General features: G+C 43.1%; 1 protein-coding gene across 2 annotated transcripts in view; it reads right to left on the bottom strand.

The window, feature by feature from the left end:
* The window catches only part of HERC2 (HECT and RLD domain containing E3 ubiquitin protein ligase 2), a 600,800-nt gene that overhangs the window by 398,359 nt on the left and 182,441 nt on the right, over positions 1 to 20,000 (bottom strand). For both annotated transcript variants that reach the window (XM_085851823.1, XM_085851824.1), the window contains exons 26-30: positions 14,266 to 14,416; positions 9,358 to 9,578; positions 6,690 to 6,822; positions 6,450 to 6,574; positions 2,858 to 3,053 (exon numbers count right to left, since the gene is read on the bottom strand). In XM_085851823.1, coding sequence (XP_085707949.1) covers positions 2,858 to 3,053; positions 6,450 to 6,574; positions 6,690 to 6,822; positions 9,358 to 9,578; positions 14,266 to 14,416 — 826 coding nt within the window. The remainder of the gene's footprint in view (positions 1 to 2,857; positions 3,054 to 6,449; positions 6,575 to 6,689; positions 6,823 to 9,357; positions 9,579 to 14,265; positions 14,417 to 20,000) is intronic.

Raw genomic sequence — 20,000 nt, 5'->3', positions numbered from 1 at the left:
TCAGAAAAGAAAGCTGAAGTGCTTGATAGGCTAGCACATGGGGTGGCTGAAGCATCACTGGAACGTGTTATGGGGATAAACGTATCCTCAATTCATACAATCAAAAAGTAAGGCTACATAAAGGGCAAGTGTTGCTGGTGGCACATTGAAAAGTGCAAAGGTCGAAAATGCCATGCAAACACAATCGAAAATAAACATGGGGCAATACCCCTGGGCGCTCAGTTGGTAGCGGCTGGATAAGATAACCAGGGAAACACTCGTAGGCATGGATGACCAACAAAATATGTAACAGAGAAGAAAGTAAATACCTATGGATTCTTTTTTCATGCCATGAACAAACTTTGGTACATCACAAGTGATAGAGGTTGTGGTCAAGTTTCATCGAAATTGTGTGTGTGGTTTTGGAGAGGAAAGCAAACACATATTTTGGGGAGCAACGCCAAAGTAGAATCACTTAGACCCCAATTTTTTTAAATGTCGTGAACAAACTTTAGTACATCATGGGTGATGAAGGCGGTGGTCAAGTTTCATTGGAATTATGTGTGGTTTCTGAGAAGAAAAAAAATACCTATTTTGGGGGGCAATCCCCCGTAAACCTCCCTCTACCTGGAATTTTTAATGGCATGAAAAAACGTTGGGACATCACGGGTGATGAAGGTTGTGGTCAAGTTTAATCGGAATTGTGTTTATAGTTTCTAAAAAGAAAGCCAATACCTCTTTTGTGGGTAAGGTGAGGTCAGGTAAGGGAGCAAGCGCCGGAGCAGCGCGTTGCTGCGTCCACTTTCCACCAGTGCTCCAGGGGCTTCCGTCTGGCCATCCCCCAGGCCTGGCCCATCCCCATCTCCTTGAGATGCTGATCAACCTGCTGCCACCACGAGGCACGTAGTCGGACCGTGGTTTCCACAAATGAAGGTGGACCACATTTGATTGGAGGGTCTGCAATAGGGATTGTAACACCCCTGACATCCAACTCGACAGCTGGTGGATCAGACTGGTACAGCTGCTCAAAGTAACCGGCCCAGCGGGCCTTCACTTCGGACTCCTCTGTCAAGAGCACACCACCCTCTGCTCTAACTGCAGTACACCGAGGAATGGGCTTGAAGGAACGCAATGCGTGAATTCCCCTGAAAGCAGGAAGAGAATCACTTGACCACAGGTGATGCTCTACCCCCTCACAGATGCCTTGCACATAGGCCTCCTTGTCCACCCTTGGTGCACATACAGTTTTACACCTCAGCTCCATGAACAGCTCAGATCTGCCATTCAGCCTGGCCCTGGGAATCTGGTCATTGGTATCCAGTGTCCCTTGGGAAACAAAATTCTTCTTCGCCCTTTGGCGAGTTCCAAGACATCCACCAGCAACACCAAGGACAGTGGTCTTGAAGGCACTCCACAACTCTTCAGGATCCCCGAAAGCACCCAGACCTCCCAAATCTCCACTCAGCCTGTTCGCAAACTCCTCAGCTACCTTATCATCCTTGAGCTTGTCAACATCCAGCCTAGGCTGGGATGGCACCATTCTCCAGGATTTAAGCTGAAATTTCCGAGTTGCTACAACAAGCCTGTGGTCAGTGTCGAGGAATTGGCACTCTGGTAGACCCTGCAGTTCTGGATCATCCTCCAGCGACCATCAACGAGCACATGGTCAATCTCCTTTGCCACACCGCCAGCGTTGGAATACCAAGTCCAGCGATGAACTTGTGGGTGCTGAAACCATGAACAAGCCACCCGAAGTCCATGACTTCTTGCAAAGTCAAGGAACTTTGTGTTATTCTGGTTCACAGTTCCAGACCCACGGGGACCAACACACGTCTCATAACCATCCCTATCAGTTCCAGTCGATGCATTGAAATCCCCCAAGACGAGAAGAGTATCTCACCTGGGACACTGATCAACCAGATTCGAGCGTAGCATAGAATGCGTCCTTCATGGTGAGATCACTCGCCTCGTCGGAGCATATACAGAGACAGGGAAATGACACCCAAGGAGAGACGAATCCTTCGTCTCATAATACGCTCGTTGACTGGTGTTACCTCAATTATCATTGGTGTGAGCATATTGGACACAGCAACAGCAACTCCTTGGGCATGGTAACCATCAGAGCGACCAGAGCAATCGTAGGTGTAACCACCGCCATGATCTCGTCGCAATCCGGTATCAGAACCTCAGAGTGCTCCAGGGGCACTTTTGGTACACCTCTCAGTGACAGGATCACTCTCTGAGGTTCAGAGATCTCTGTGATCCATGTTGGCAAAGGATCACAAAAACAAACAAGAATAGAAGCTAATGGCTCAGACAGGCAAGCAAATTCAACGATATGGTGGTCAAAATCAAAAAACTGAAATGAAAATGGGATGAACGGTTAACAAGAGCAACAAACAACCAATGGAAGGCCAGCATTACAAACTGGCAACGTATTGAGAAAGAAATGGAAGAAGCAGAGGAAAACAAAATTATATGGAAATCAAATTGATCAATTAACTGGAGCACAATGGTCTGGAATTGCAAAGAATAGAATGGAATAGCTTTGTTGAGGAAGGCCTTCATTGTACAGTTGAATGAAATAAGCGAGAAAAGTCGTCAAGTCAATTTCCACAAATAATGAGCTCGGGATTCAGATGGGAATGGTGAACAGGTCTAATGACAGGGAAATACCTTTCACTTTAACTCAACTGTTTATAACTAGAAAATATAGTTTTCCTCCCGAATTTTCAGAAAACCTAACTACCTTTATCAAATGAGATGCAAGGTGCTCTGTGTTACACATTTACAAAATGTCAATACAGGTTTTACTGTGTAACTGCTTTGTACTTTTCGGTAGTGAAATTCCTGAAGACATGTAATTGATATTCCTCACCATGCTGTGCTCTCAGCTGTCTGACAATTTTCCGCACAGCCTGCTGCCAGCGTGGCAAAGCCTCAGGTGGTTGAAGGTGTGATACAGTGATGAGCTTCGCAGAAACAGCAGGCCGAAGCTCATTGAAAAGAAACCGGCAGCGCTCAATGAAAGGAGCACAGACTTCTTTATAGGAACGACCCTGTTCCTGATGTATCTGCAAAAAGACAAGAATTGAAGAAAAGCATAACATACGCTCAACAGAGTGCATTTGTAAGAGTGCATGCGCAATGCATTTTGGAGGCATGGCATGTAGAGCAAACAGTTGTGCATTTGCCACTTGCGTTTGGTACACTCATGCGTAAACGCACCAAGGACACTCCTATGTAAAAAGAGGAAACTGAAAATAACGTACTACCCAGTTTGGATATACATTGTAACATCATATGTGTCCCTACCCCACCCCCTCCCCCCACTAAAGCCTCCCATTAACTCCCATGTTCTTCTTGCCAAAAGAAAGCTGCATAAAGCAACCAAGAAAAGCTAAACGAGAAGCCCTTTACAATTTAAAACTATACAAGGGTTCCTCTACAACCGAGCGTAGTGGCGTGCGCCTGTAATCCGGCTACTCGGAGGCTTGGGTTGGAGGATCGCTTGAGGACGGGAGCTCTGCGCTGGGCCGTGCTCTGAGAGGGTGTCGAGCAGCCCGGAATCATGGCGAAACCCAATCCTTCTCCCTGTGTCATAAGAGGCGACCAGGGTTGCGTCAGGAAGGGCATCTAGCGTAAAACCTATGCCAAATCAGCATGCGGATCATAACGGATGATCCACTGTGGCGACCCCTAACGGGACCAGCCGAAAGATGAACAACAACAACAACAACAACAACAACAACAACAACAACAACAAGGGTTCCTCTACACTCGACAGCTTTATACTTTCACAAGTAGCACATTCATGAAAACCACAATGCTATCCCCCCCCCCCCCCGCAGTTTCATCACTTGTTGGCGAGTCATCAGCGACAGCGTAGACAGAAATGAAAAAGCAAAAGGGCGAGCTTTGTATAGCTTTATGTTGCTTTCTTTTGCTGGAAGGGCGTATTAAGTAGATATAAAAATATAAATATATTGTTACGGCTGTGGAAATTCGCAGAACACCATAAAGGTCCTTAGTTAGTTATGCCGATAAGTCCGTGTTCAGTTAGATTTCCCCACCGTTGTTTAATGGGATTTATCCGTGTGGACAGGGCTGTGATCTTTGAGTTTGCCATTATTCTTTACGATCGTTATTTTGGACCAACCGCTTCACACAACCACCTTAACCACAAGCGCCCAACCATGCCATCATAACCACACCACAGCGTTTCCACCTCGGCACACGGTTGTCAGAGGCCTGGCCTTCGTCCAGGGAAAGCAGGCGGCCCCCGTTCCCCCCTCCACCAGAGGAATAGCGTCTCCACAGTGAATTTCACCATGGAAGGGACAAAGAGAATGACCGCGGCGGTGCGCGGCCCTAATTTGGCAGGAAAACGCTTCCTTCGTGAAGTTTCCCGCATGTTCTGAAAGTTTCCCACATGTTCTGGAAGGAGGGCGGGGCGAGAGCGGAGGGGCGGAGCGTGGGTAATAAAAAGCACGAAGCGTTCTCGTTCTCTCGTTCTCTCGTTCTCTCGTTCTCTCGTTCTCTCGTTCTCTCGTTCTCTCTCTCGTTCTCTCGTTCTCTCGTTCTCTCTCTCGTTCTCTCGTTCTCTCTCTCGTTCTCTCTCTCTCTCGTTCTCTCTCTCTCTCGTTCTCTCTCTCTGTCTCTGTCTCTGTCTCTGTCTCTGTCTCTGTCTCTGTCTCTGTCTCTGTCTCTGTCTCTGTCTCTGTCTCTGTCTCTGTCTCTGTCTCTCTCTCTCTCTCTCTCTCTCTCTCTCTCTCTCTCTCTCTCTCTCTCTCTCTCTCTCTCTCTCTCTCTCTCTCTCTCTCTCTCTCTCTCTCTCTCTCTCTCTCTCTCTCTCTCTCTGTGTCGTTGCTGGTGTTGTTGCTGCCGCTGGACGCCGCGGAAGGAGCTGTGCTGCTTCTTCCGGAGCTGCGTGAAGATCTGGGCTCGTGTCCGAGTCAGGAGCTTGGAGCGGTCGGTCGGTGGAGGTCCGGGCGTCGCAAAGGAGACGCGGGCTGGAGGCGCAGCACTGCTGTGTCGCGCGAACCTGCACGTGCGTGTGGGGAGAGCCGGAGAGAGCTCACCTGCCGCTTGGCAAGGCCTGGGCGCAACTGCGGCTACGCTAGCTGCCGTGGGGACGGGATGTCGCGACTCGCCCCAGCAAGGCACCACGAGGGTGCAGGTAACCTGCAACGGTCTAGTGGGGCCCTTTCGGTCATCAAAGCCCCATGTTATAAAGGCCCACGGGCCCAGTCTGACTCCCTTGTCTTTGAGGGGGTCTTTTCTTTGCTTTTCTTTTGAGTGAATGTTGTGGCGCCGAGTCTTTCAAGTAGAACTGTTCTTAAGTAAATGTACATGGTAAATCATAAACGGTCGTAGTGTTTTACCTTGCTCGTGTCTTGTCCCCTTCCCCCCCATTGATTGCATGGCTGTATATGTGCATGTGTGTAAAATAAATGTGCTTGTGTGAATGTTAACCCGTTCGTCGTGTCCTCTCTTTCCTCATTGAAGTGCCATATTGTTTTTCGGAATACTAGTTGGTTTTGGAATACCGATCATAGAATCGGGTCCGGCGAGGTCTGGCGATAATACCCGCTCGGTTATCCCAGAACGGAACGAACCGCTTAAGCGGTTCGTTTCCAAACAGGCCTTCGCCGAGGTACGGTCCCTCGGTAGGTTACCCGCGCGAATACTTAGGTATATCGATATTCGTTGATTGACCCTGTCGCACGCGGGAAAAATACGGACTGGGCCGTGGTGTGCGTTGAGGGCACACCCGTGACTGGTTCTCAGCGTTGTTCCGGCAAGTTACGACTGAATTGTCCGTTCGGTGTACGTGCGGCTGCTATTAGTGAAAAGCGGTCGTTCGCACGCTGGGCGGGCGTAGATTCGTAACAATATATATAAATATATATCAATATAAATATAAATATATATATATATAAATATATTTCAAAGTACATATTTTGATTTATTATCTTTCTTATATTCATTCATATTAGTATGATTATATTTTGGTATGGTGTTAATATTCTGCCATTTTGTTAACATTGCATCCTGTTCATGTACTCCACTTATCCACTTATCACGCCTGAGTGTAAAAATCAAGAATTTTTTTTTTCTGAGTTCCCTTAAGTCCAATAAATCCCGAACAAACTGCAGAACTAATTTGTTCCTCTGAACAGGGCACTACTGTACCAATGCAAGCTAACATAATTGAAGACAATACGAAAGGAGACTGATAATGCTACAAATTCCTGTTCACAAGTCAATTACCATCAATAAGAGAATGTTGTGAATCATAAGATCATTACAATTAATTATATCCTGTAATTCCTGCTCCAATCAAAAACACCATGAAAGAGATCTGACATTATAGCAGCAACTGCAGTCAAGGTTGGTGAGTACATAAACCATAAAACAGACAGAATAAGTTAATTTATGTCCTTTTGTAACTTCAAATACAGACATACCTTGATAAGGGAACACTTGGCCTGGTAAACCACCTTGCATACATCGATGAGGGATCGAGGAAGAGTTATTTTCTTACTGGTTTCCGTCGATCCTACCTGCTCAACTACCTCCAAAGCTGTTTTGCCTACCAAAGAAAGAAAGAAAAACAAAACAAAACAAGAAAAACAATTGAGCTGCACAACTACAAGTTATCTACCTCACCAAGCAGTCCGAACATCACATGTGCATTACAAACATACCCAAGCCAAGATGCTTGAGAAGACAGCAAAGTAGTAGTCTTCCTACTTCTTCAACAGGGTGCTCGGAAGGAAAGGTGATTGGCACACAAAGATGTGCTTGGCGGCAATAGCGTTCCACAACACACAGGAACTCCTACACAAAAGACAACAAATTGTACTGCATCGTAAACAGTTAAAATATATTTATACTCGGAAGAGTACCCTTCCCAAGTGACAGGAAAATCGAGCAAGAGTATCACTCCCCAGTGAAGGGAAAACTTTCAGTTAATCCATAAATTTAAATAATATTTCATGGACTTTTAAAAAGGTCAGTTGTGTTGCACTCTTGGTTTCGCTCAGAAGCAAATCTCTGAGCTACTTACACTGTGCACCACAAAATTGTGGCATAACACAGGGAGGCAGAGGTTGGATTTGTCTAAAAAGAGGGCAAAATGTCCTGGTTGCGAAATAAAATTTGGCATCAACATTACTCATGCATGTTCTCCCGTCATTTCAAAAGTGAATGTTGAGCTTTTCAAATGCAGCGCGATAAGCGGCTGCCGTAAAAGGGAGACAGACAAACACACGGACAGACACCACCGTTCACAATATATAACAGATGACTTACCTGCCAAGGAACTTCAACACAGAAATAGACCATTCGGCCAATAAAGCCAGTACAATGGATGCCAGCCATGACTTTTTTGGGATACAGAGTCAAGGCTAGTGGAAGAGCGACAATGCAAAATGGATCACGACACAATAGGACAAAAGTAAGAGCAGCGAGGGTAGTGGAGAACAACAGTGTAGTTGAAGGACAAAATAGATGGAGAATTGGACAAACAATGGGGTAGGGAGGAATTGAGTGGACAGGATGGATACAGAAAGAAACGTCTCCCCCCCCCCCCACCCATCCCAATCCTCCTTATCCACCTCCTCTCTCTCACTCTACTATCTCCCCCTCCCCTATTGCCTCTCCTCTCCCCTCCCTCACTCACTCCCCTCCTCTCTCTTGCTCCACTATCTATATGTCAGTGCTCTATCCTTGAAAAAAAAGGCTTTAATTTCCTTTTCAGTTTTTATTTTTTCACTTTCGCTATGCAGTTACTTTTATTTGATATTTGATGTACCAAACTTGTTACTGAATGTCTATGCCACCAAACCAGCTTCCAGAGCAAGGATTACAGTGTGTGGTTTGCCAACGCCTTCCCAACAGTAGTTCAGGAAGGAATTTATAATTTGGTCACATGGCCCGCAATATCTCGCCCACTCTGTGAAGGAACTTTGATGTCCATTAACTAATGTCAGAAGACAGGAAGGCCAACATTGATGATTCACCCTGCCTGTGAAACAGCAGGACCGGAATGGCATTTTATAGCTGGGCCGAGATTCAAACCCAGGCTGGACAGCTTGCAGATGAGTGTGGGTACCTCGAGGTCATACTGTCAGAGGACATATCTTAACGCAAACTGTGATTCCATGTTGAATTTATACATTACATAAAGTAGATATAATAAAAGTCGAATCCAAATCCAAAAGGATCGCTAATGGTGGGTGCTCACCTGGGAGCAGCTGGATACGATAAGCAGGGAACCACTGGTAGGCATGGATGACCCACAAAATATGTAACAGAGAAGAAAGTAAAGACCTATGGATTTTCTTTTAATGCCGTGAACAAACTTTGGAACATCATGGGTGAGCAAGGTTGTGGTCAAGTTTCATCAAAATTGTGTGTGCAGTTTCAGAGAAGAAAGCAAATACATATTTTGGGGGAAACCCCATGTAGAATCCCTTGGACCCCAATTTTTTAATATCATGAACAAAAATTAGTACATCATCGGTGATGAAGGCGGTGGTCAAGTTTCATTGGGATTGTGTGTGTAGTTTCTGAGAAGAAAGCAAACACCTCTTTTGGGGAGAAACCCCCACGTAGATACCTTTGGATCCCAATTTTTTTTAATGGTGTGAACAATCTTTGTTATATTACGGATGGTGAAGTTTGTGGTTACGTTTCATTGAAATTGGGTGTAGTTTCGGAGATAAAAGCAAATACATATTTTGTGGAGCAACCCCCCCCCCTCACCTTATACCCCCATAGACTATTGTGTGTGTGTGTATGTGTATGTGTATGTGTATGTGTATGTGTATGTGTATGTGTATGTGTATGTGTGTGTGTGTGTGTGTGTGTGTGTGTGTGTGTGTGTGTGTGTGGGTGTGTGTGTGTGTGTGTGTGTGTGTGTGTGTGTGGGTGTGTGTGTTTGTGTGTTTGTGTGTGTGTGTGTGTGTGTGTCTGTGTGTGTGTGTCTGTGTGTGTGTGTGTATGTTTGTCTGTCTGTTTCTTTCTCTCCTTCTAAATCCCCTTAACAGCAAAAGACTGGTGCTTTCTCTTGAACATGCACACGCAGCTTTGCTTCTGAGTGAAACCAAGAGTACAACACAATTAAACTTTTTAAAGTCCATGAAATCTTTCAAATTGATCGATCAACTTAAACTTTTTCCATCACTGGGACGGGTACTTTTGCTGGAATAATATTGTTCATTAAAAATGTTTAAATATGCTACACATATTTCCCCTATCAGACATTCTAGATTTCTGGCCATTTAAAATTATGCTACGGACAACATAAGAAGAGTAAAAATATAAATTAAAAAAAAGAAGAAACACAATCGCCCAAAATCGCCCACTGACCTTCCCAAAGTGCTCTTGTGTCGTCCCATCTGCGAGGGATTGCAACAAGAGCTGCACAGGGTCAGGATTTTGCTCTGGTTGACAGGGCAGCCTGCCCAGCTTTCCGGCAGGGCTATGTGCATGAGCTGTATTGCTGTGGTCCTCATCCTTTTCCTCATTATAGCTGTAGCGTGTGGAGTTTGTTTGTAAGCCACCAGCAAAAACAGGTGACTGGAGCCACTCTGCCAGAAATAAAAAAATTGCAGTAACAATCAAAACACAACACTTACAACCTAATACAGAAAATAAACGAGAAGGGCACTCGGTAGAGTGCATACCTCCACCTCATAATGCCTGATCCACGAGAACATATCTGACTCAATATATTTTTAAATATCATGCCATATATAGTTTTTGAGCCCGATCTCTCAATGATGAAGAATCACTCAAAAATTTCGAGAAGTCGGATCCGGATTCGGATCTTCACCAAAATCGAATCAATTTGTTGTGGTCACACACCCAATCTGTCCACAACTTTTTGAGATATCATATTTGGCCCTTTCTCTCAATGATGAAGAATCACCAAAAAACTCTAGTCGTCGGATCTGGATCCAGATCCGGATCTTCACTATAATCCAATCAGTTCGTCCTTGTCACACACCGAACCTGTTCACGAAATTTAATCTGGATCCGACTACAACTTTTTGAGATATCTTGTACACAAACAGATAAACAAACAACACACAAACAAACAGACAGAAAGGGGTGAAAACATAACCGCCTTCACCTTCGGTGGCGGAGGTAAAAAGGACTGTTTCTTACCACAATTTGGAATTTGAAATTTTTTTTACCAGATGTTGCACAATATACAGTACATGTCTTCGACTGTCTCCTCCCTGACCTCGCCCCCCCCCAACGCCCCACTCTGTCTGTGGCCTGTCCCCCCCACCCCCACATTTCCACAGGGCGCTCAAGGTTCGACAGCAACCCCCTTCTGGTAAAACTACCAAAATCAAGAATCACTGTTCATCTTCACCCTTTCATTCCTCTTTTTTTTCCCTCCTCTGGAACAAACTCCCATACTCTCTTCAATCCCACTCTTCCCTTCAAGTCTTTAAAACAGCTGTTCATCACCATCTCTTATCTTCCCCCATGCAAAACCATGATCCTTTCTACCCCCGTTAATCCACTCCAAACCCACCACCTTCAAACTCCCTGCTTTCCTTCCCTGTAGTGTTAATGTTTACCCTGTGTACCTCCCCCCCCCCAATCCCTCTCCCTTCCCCAGATCTCCTCATATCTCTGTTCCCCACTGTTTTGTGCTTCCTTCTCCCACCCCTCTTGTCTCCTGCTCCCTTTGTTATGCATTCTGTGTTAGCTCTTATATGAGCCTCGACATTGTAGACAAAAAAAAAGGATCTTGAAAGCCTTCGTTTCCACGGCATCATGCTGAGCAAGATGTCCGGCAGGGGTGCCAGCCCAGAGGGGAGAGCAGTACTCCATCAAGCTGAGAATGAAAGCCTTGTCGGTGGATAGTAGTTCAGGTGTGCCAAGGAACCTTTGTACGATTCAGGATGCCCAGTTAGCTACAAGCTTTGGAGGCCAACTTTGAAATGTGGTTTCACACAGAAAGATCATGGCTCATTGTGAGACCCAGGAGTTTGAATGACTGAACTTGCTTCAGAGGATTGTTAAGAACATAGATGGGAGGGTTTGCCATACAGTCCGTTTGGAGAGAGTGAGAGTGTGAGATTTGTCAGGATTGAAAAACATATATCAAGTGTTTGACAAGCTTGTGATTTCGTCAAAGTCTGAAGAGACGGAAGACGCTGCTGCCTGCCTACTTGAAGCATGGGGGAGGTCACAGCAGAAGATGAAGTTGTCAGAAAATAGATAAAGGGAATTTTCCAGTCAGAGAGATCATTGATGAAGATTAGGAGCAGGACTGGGTCCAGAACACTGTCATGGTGGACTCCCGCATTAACAGGGAGAGGAGATGAAAAGATTCGATTGAAAGCCCCACGTATATCCATTTGTACATTGTCCTGCAATCCACACAACACCCACTTGCCAAGAGAGCCCATCGGGAACATATAATGTTTCACATGGTTTTTCATGATGGTCCAAAGGTACAAAGGTCTGTTGAACGAGGTGACTATGTATATTTTGAGTGTCATAATTGTGCATCACTTATTTGCACAACTTTGCCATTATACTTTGGTTATATAATGTACCACACAATGTGTTTGGACTTGGGGATGGGGTAGGGTGCTGTGAGTGGGGTAGTGGGTGGGGGGAGACTGAGCTGTTGAGGTTACAGCTTTCAGAGACTGAGCTAACAACTCGGTGACTATCTTACGATGGTTGTCCATCGACATCAATTCCGTAGTTGCGTCCTCAGAGAAAGCTCCGTGGATGTGATGTACACAGCGGACTGTGACGCGAAAAGCAAGAACTGTGGAAATCCAGGAAATTCAGCTTGAATTGACAAGCAGTGACCAGTCAACTCAATCTTGCACATCTGAAGAAATGGAAAATGAGAAGATTAAAACAGTGAAGGTTTGATGCTGATGGCATGTGTACAAAATGAATCAAGCAAGAAAATTAAGAAGCAATGGCAAAGGCTAAAGAATGTAGACTGGAGATTCTTACTGTGACGGTGAACAATGTCACAGTGGTCGTCACTGAGTTCACGGAGAGGATGTCAAACATGAGCCAAAAGACCTCACCAACCAGAGCTGCAGACACACAGCTTGTGATGACGTGTCATGGCGCGAGCGTGATCCAACCGTTATTTGATAGGACAAGTGGAACATAGAACAACAACAACAATCCCGTGACTGACCACCGGAAACCTGTGACATCATCCATTATGGTGAATGCTTTGAAGATAGTCAACTTCCTTCCCACCTCATTCATGGTCTTGCACCCTTTGCCCTTTCTGTGCTTCGTCCACCCCAGGTTTCCACAGGGCACACATGGTTTTCCAGTAACCTGTTCTGGTGAAACTCCCAAAATCCACACTCACTGCTCACTCCTCATTTGCAACTATTTTTTTTTCTCACCTGTGGAACCAATTTACACATTCTCTTCAATCTGATCCCTCTCAGGCTACAATACAGCTGTTCATTACTACCTCAGATCATCACCATCCACAACCATTATATTTTAAACTCCCATGAATTCACCCCAAGCCAACCTCTTTCCAAGTCTCCAGTTTTTCTTTTCTGAGTGTTTGGGCTGGATCCATTTTGTACACCTCCTATATCCTACCCTTGCCTTCATTCTTTCTCATGTCCTTATTTCTTCAAGTCTTCTTCTACAATGTCTCTCAACCCGACTGATGCCCCCTCCCCCCCCCCATCCTGTTCTCTTCGTTCCTATACGTCCTGACTCATTCTGTGTTGTAGCTCCTCCACGAGCCTCGACTCTGGAAACAAATAATGCCTCTGTCAGCGGAGACATCTAAAGTATACAACACAAAACACAACACATGGAATTTATATTTTGGAAACTATATTATGTTGTTGTTCCTGCCTTTTGGCAAACAGCTGACTGGTTGTGTGCAATCATTCCATCACACGTGAACGCCATCTGTTAGATACAGTATCTGTGCTTGACTCATGGGTTGTCAAAAATTTTTGAGCATATTGCCATCTTCCCATAATAATATTATGCCTGGTGTTGGCTTAATGGTTAAGGTAGTGGGCTTGGGATCCTAGGGTCCTGAGTTCAAATCCCGCTCAGCTGTTGAATTAACACCAGGTGGGGTTGACTCTGCCTGTCATCCTTCCGAGGTCGGCAAAAATGAGTGCCAGCATGCTGGTATACTGTGTCGGAGTGGCGACCCATCCAGGATTGTTCCCAATAGCCAAGGAGACTGCTTCGGCGGCACCAACGCTCTGCACAGAGTATGGTCCTAATGGATGGATAATAATATTACAATTTCATTCAGCAGAATGTAAAATTATCAAGGTACAATTAAAAAATGCATTCTTAGCCAAAAACAAAGTAATTTGAAAACCTGGTCAAAATACTGTGTGAAAAGAACAATCGACCTGAGTCTGGGAAGTGGCATAATGGTTGAAGAATCTGATCCGAGTCTGAAGTTCCATTCAGACCCTGGCAGAGTCATACCAAAGCCTTCAAAAATGATACATGCTGCTTTGTTGCTTGATGCTCAGTACTTAAAAAGGATGGAGCACAGATAAAACCCAAGTTTTGGCATACACGGGGAAGGAGGAGGAGTAGGAGGAGGAGTAGGAGGAGGAGGAGGAGGAGGAGGAGGAGGAGGAGGAGGAGGAGAATTCCAACTTTTCCCCACTGAGTGAAGTCACATCCGCCAAGCTGTTTGTGTGACTGTACTGTCTGCGACTATGTGTTTGTGTGACTGTATGACTGTGTTTGTGGCTATCCCCAAAGTTGCTGTTTATGTGAAGCTAAATCCAGTGTGTGTGTGTGTGTGTGTGTGTGTGTGTGTGTGTGTGTGTGTGTGTGTGTGTGTGTGTGTGTGTGTGTGTGTGTGTGTGTGTGTGTGCGCGTGCGTGCGTGCGTGTGCGTGCGTGCGTGCGTTCCACAACAACCATTGTATCGTGCAAAACAAAATGCCTTTCAAAAGCCAGCAAAGGATCATAAACATCCATAAGAAAGCAAAGCCAATCAGAGAGGTTACTGCCCCTTGCAAAAACACAACCTGCTCCATCGTGCAATGTCCAAGCTGGAGAAAACACATTGCAGTTTTAGCCAGACACAACCTCAAGTAATTGAGATCAAACCAAGTGTTCCATAACTGAGAGGTGAGCATACAACTAATTGAGTGATACTGTCACTCTCGAACATAATTGTGAGGTGCAATTGTCACCAGCCAGGAAAAGAAAACAACCCTGAAGCTTAACACAATTTCAAAGATGATATGACACCCACATTCACCTGCACATTCTTGCTCTATGACAGAAAGTTGTGTGCCGCAAGCCAGTTGAGCTGCATGAAGTCCCAGCAGAAGGGCAAGGGCACGTGCCGAGTCAGCAAGGGGTGATGGAAGATCATACAAATCCGCGGTGCACACCACATCTTGTTCAGGCTACAAAAATTGAATGCAACACATGACAATTAGATGGTCTCTATAACACTGTGAAGCCAAAATATGAAACGTTTCTAGTTTATAAACTCATTATTGACACACGAGTGATTTGTATATATGTATATATATATATATATATATATATATATATATATATATATATATATATATATATATATATATATATATATATATATATATATATATATATATATATATATATATATATTAAGGTGGTCAAAAAAGTCGAAAAAAAATAGAATGTTGCTCCACAAGCTTAAAATTATTCTAATATGATCCAATAACGCGCATAAGTTTTTTTAGCTTGATCAGAGGTGATTTAGAGGTCGCTCCATATGATGACTTTTAGTCTCATGACTTGAATAAATGAGGGTATGGTCAGGTACGATTACGGGTACTTCTGGATGTCCAAGGTGGAAATGAGGTAAATTTTCGAACTCTATGGGGTCGACTTACTCTGAGAAATGACTGCACCGACAATGAATTCACGACCATTTCGAAAATATGACCTAAAACAAGATTTATCATGACTGGAGTTGAGTAACTAATCCTACTCATTTCAATATTTTCTAATCTATAATTAATTTGTTGTCCATATAAACATTTCTTAGAGTAAATCGACCCCACTGAGTTCAAAAATGCAGTCCATTTTTACATAGGAAGTTCAGAAGTGTACGGATTCGCATCTCACCATACCCTAATTTTAATATAATAATTACTAAATAAATAACTCCATATTTTTCGTGAATCATTGAATCTAAAACACTGGATGTTGGGCCAGCTAGAAATAAGTTCAGGCGGGAATGGAGATAGCAATAGAGGTGGAGATGATAGTGGTGTTTGGTAAATGAGACGAAATATTCTAATAGTTTGTAATTCCATTGATTGAAAAATTAGGGTATGGTGAGATGCGAATCCGTACACTTCTGAACTTCCTAGGTCACATCTTCATAAAGTTTCGTTACAACCTCCACCAAAGCCTCAGGAACATTTCTTTTGCGTAGCGCCCATTCGATGATTTTCCTGGGGACTCTGTCAAATGCCTTTTCCAGGTCCACAAAACACATGAATAATTTCTTTTTCTTTTCTTGATAGCACTCCTGCATGCACCTGACTATGAAGATCGCATCAACCGTACCTTTTCCTGACATGAAACCTGGCACCTCCCTGAGCCGTTTCTCTAACACTCTTTCCACAAGTTTCATTGCATGTTCCAGTAGTTTCACTCCACGAAACGATCCACATTCCATGACACTCCCTTTACCTTTGTAGATGGGTACCAAGGTGCTTTGTTTCCAATCCTCTGGCATGCTCTTAACTTGCATTATCTCTTTGCAACCTGATTAAATACTTCTAATCCATGAGGAGACGATGTAAAATGCTCCTTCGTAATGCTTGATGGACCACGTGCTTTTCCATTCTTCATACTTTCCAAAGCTTTCTTTATTTCTTCCTTTGAAATTTTTCACTGGGCCCTCCGTTCTTTCAGCTTCCACTAAACCATCCCACTGATTTTCCTGATTCATGATAGATTCCATATGCTCCTTCCAGATTCTTCTTCTATCTTCATCAACAAAGAAAATCCTCCCATTTTTATCCTTGATACAGTTGCTTTCAGTGATGTCATGAGATTCCCTCTTCATTATCTTCAGTTTCTGAAAAATTCCTTGTCTGTTCATCTGCAACTGTTCCAGCTCTTTTTTCAGATTCTTTCTTCATGGCTTCTGCCACCGCCTTCTTCTTATCTCTCTTGTATCTTGCTTTGTTTTCTTCCGTGTTCTGTTTCTGCATCTTCTTGAAGCTTTCTTTCTTTCTTTCGATGGCCACCTTCACCTCTTTGTTCCACCACCAGGTTTTACCATGACGTGGTTTTCCTTTACTAACACCACAAACTTCATTTGCTGCTTGTTGAGCACAATTCATGTACTTTGCCCAGATATCTCCGTTTTCTTCCTTTTCCTTCCAGAGAATATCCATCCTTTCAGCAAATTTTCTTTTTACTTCTCAATCTTTCAGCTTCCAGGTCTTTGTACGCTTACTCTGTTGATGTTTCTTTTTCTTCACCTCATCTATTTTGTCCACATCCATTACCACCAAGCTGTGCTGGAGTTCACCAGGAATAACTTTCAGATTTCGAATTTTCTTTCTCCAACTTTTTCCTAATAACATAAAATCGATCTCTGTTTCTGCTCCACCGGACCTAAATGTTGCCTTTTTCTCATTCTTGAACCAACTGTTCATGACAACCAGATCCACCTCTGCACAAAATTCTAATAAACTTCTTCCTTCATGATTTCTCCTCCCAATACTAAAACCGCCATGAACACCTTCATAGCCATCCATATATTTACTCACATGACCGTTGAAGTCACCAGTGACAATTAAAAATTATTTCATATAAAATATAAATATATATATATATATATATATATATATATATATATATATATATATATATATATATATATATATACACACACATATATACATAAAATATATAATATATATACACATATATATATAATATATATGTATAAACATATACATATAATATATATATATATATATATATATATATATATATATACAAATACATATAATATATCTACATATACATAAAATATATATACAAATACATATAATATACAGTCATGCGCCGCTTTACGACGTTTCGGTCAATGACGGACCGCATATACGATGGTGGTCCCATAAGATTATAATGGAGCTGAAAAATTCCTATCGCCTTGTGATGTCGTAGCCGTCGTAGTGCTGCCAGTCGTATAAAAGTACAGTATAGCACATACAATGACTGTTTGTACAGTACATAATTCTAGATAATGATGATAAACAACTACAGTGTGGCCCCGTTATACGTGATCGTTGAGGTCCATAAAATGTCATCGCGATCGTCGCGGGGTCGCGCTAAATCAGGATTCAAGGAAATCACCGTTCAAACGAACCCAATGTTGACCTAACATCCTAAAACACCCTGATTTTCACCCTATTTGACCCGTTTTTTTTTTTGCACGTTTACCTTCTAGCAAGTAAATTACCTTTGAATTAAATAATTCCACGAATAAATCGTTGTTACAGTAGAAATTAAAAATCAAATTGATTTTTGGTGAAGCTTTTTATGCTGTTAAAACATTCACACTGTTCCGCAAATATATCACACAACTGACAGGTGCTCGTTTCCTCATTTGTAAATTATAACATCGATACAGTGATTATTTATATAATCCAAATGCTATTTATTCACCTTTCCATAATCGATGCGAGAGGAGATTGTAAGCAGCCCATAACAAAACACATGGCCGTCATGAACAGCGCAAAGGTAAAACGAAAGTGTCTTCTATCTTGGATGTAGGACAGTGGGACAAAATGTGGAGGTGGAAGACAGTGATATTGATGATCCTGACCCTGTTTTGGCCTCGGGCCTAGGCTAATGTGTGTGTTTGTATCTTAGTTTTTAACAAAAAAGTTTAAAAAGTTAGAAGTGAATCCATAAATATTTTTGTACAGCTGTATAAAGTGTTTGGTGTTTTCGGGTTTGGGTTATTACAAGAAGAAATAAAAAAAAAATCCTAAATTTAGTGCAGCCGAAGTGTAGTGTTTATAAAATCGACAGTGGTGTACTGTAATGTCCTTGGCCTTCACATTCACTCACCACTCACTTACCCAGAGCAACTTCCAGTCCTGTAAGCTCCATTCATGGTAAGTGCCCAATGCAGGTGAACCATTTTTTTTATCTTTTATACCATATTTTTACTGTACCTTTTCTATGTTTAGATACACAAATACTTACCATTGTGTTACAATTGCCAACAGTATTCAGGACAGTAACATGCTGTACAGGTTTGTACCTTGGAGCAATAGGCTATACCATATAGCCTCGGAGTGTCGTAGGCTAGACCATCAAGGTTTGTGTAAGTACACTCTATGATGTTCGCACAATGACGACATCACTTCCCGACGCATTTCTCAGAACGTATCCCCGTCGTTAAGGCCCAGTCACACCTTGACGTTTTAGCCAGCTTATGCCGATTTTTGGAAAATTTGTGTAAAACGCTGGTACACGTCGCATACGTTATGGGGAAGTTTTGATAACATTGAGAGCACGCTGAAAAACACTGCCATACGTCATAGTACACTGGCTTTAAACGTTGTACTTTTTGGTTGTCCTCAAATTTTCCATGCTTGAAATTTTAAGACTTATGCCAGCATATGACTCACACGTTCCGCATAATGCTGGCCATAAGTTGTAGGTACGTTACGCAATCGTTGACACACGTTAATTGAAAGTTACTCATAAGCCGAAACACGTCGAGGTAATGTTTAGCGTACCTGAAACTTATTTCAAACCGATGAGTAACGTGTTGTACGCACGATATGCGAACGTTGGCACACGTCGACAAAAGTTACTTGTAAGGTACTCATAAGTCGAAACACGTCAATGTAATGGTAAGCGTCAGTGTTCCAGACTCCATGGTTTTATAATTTTTTTTTTTTTCTTCGGTACGACCGTGATGTTGACACTTCGATTTGTAGTGCAGTTATAATATAACGTAATTAAAAGGCTGCCGCTCAACGATTTAAATCATAACCGCACTAGAAATCGAAGTGTCAACATCACAGTCATACTGAAGAAAAAAAAAACCCCCAAAAAAACCATGGAATCTGGAACACTGACGCTAACCATTACCTTGAGTGTTTCGACTTATGAGGAACTTATAAGTAACTTTTGTCGACGTGTGACAACGTTGGCATATCGTGCATACAACTTATTCCCATCGCATGCGGAACGTGTTTCATACGTCAAGTATGCTGTAAAATGTTTAACACGTTTATAATTACAAGACGTACTCCACTTAATACGACGTATGATAGCGTACTTTATATTCACGTATATATGATAGCGTATGATAGCGTTCTATTCACGCATACCAAACTTACCCATACCGTATTCGACGTGCGCCAGCGTTTTAGACGCATTTTTCAGAGGTCAGCATAAGCTGGCAAGATCGCCAAGGTGTGACTACGATGTTGACACTTCCATTTCTCCGGCGGTTATGATTTGAATCGTGCGGCAGCCTTTTAATGGGCTACATCACGTCATCGTCGGTGATACGTGCAGAGCGCTTTGCATAAGTTAGACTATCGTTGGGCATAGGTTGTGAACGCCGACAACAGGCTAAGCATTCGTTGGGATAAGTTATCTATAAGACAACGAAACGTTCTGTGTCCATTACTAATATGTCATGCATACAACCAACCCGTTATGAATACGTCCGAATCTTAAAAAAGAAAACATCAAAAGTTCAATGTAAGCCAGCGTTTTACATACATTTTGATACGTTGCCATTGATGGCTAAAACGTCAAGGTGTGACTGGGCCTTTAAAGCCGCTGTCACACCTTGACGATTTAGCCAGCGTATGCCGACGTATGAAAAATTTGTCTAAAACGCTGGCACACGTCGAATACGTTATGGGTAAGTTTTGTATACGTTAAGAGCACGCTGAAGCACGCAGGCATACGTCGTAGTACGATGAGCTTGTCGACAAA

Source organism: Eptatretus burgeri, chromosome 13 (genome assembly GCF_056783735.1).
Source record: "Eptatretus burgeri isolate ZD-2024b chromosome 13, Ebu_testis_v1, whole genome shotgun sequence".
NCBI lineage: Eukaryota > Metazoa > Chordata > Myxini > Myxiniformes > Myxinidae > Eptatretus > Eptatretus burgeri.
The sequence above is the reverse complement of the archived record's forward strand: the minus strand, read 5'-3'. Positions and strand labels throughout refer to the sequence as shown.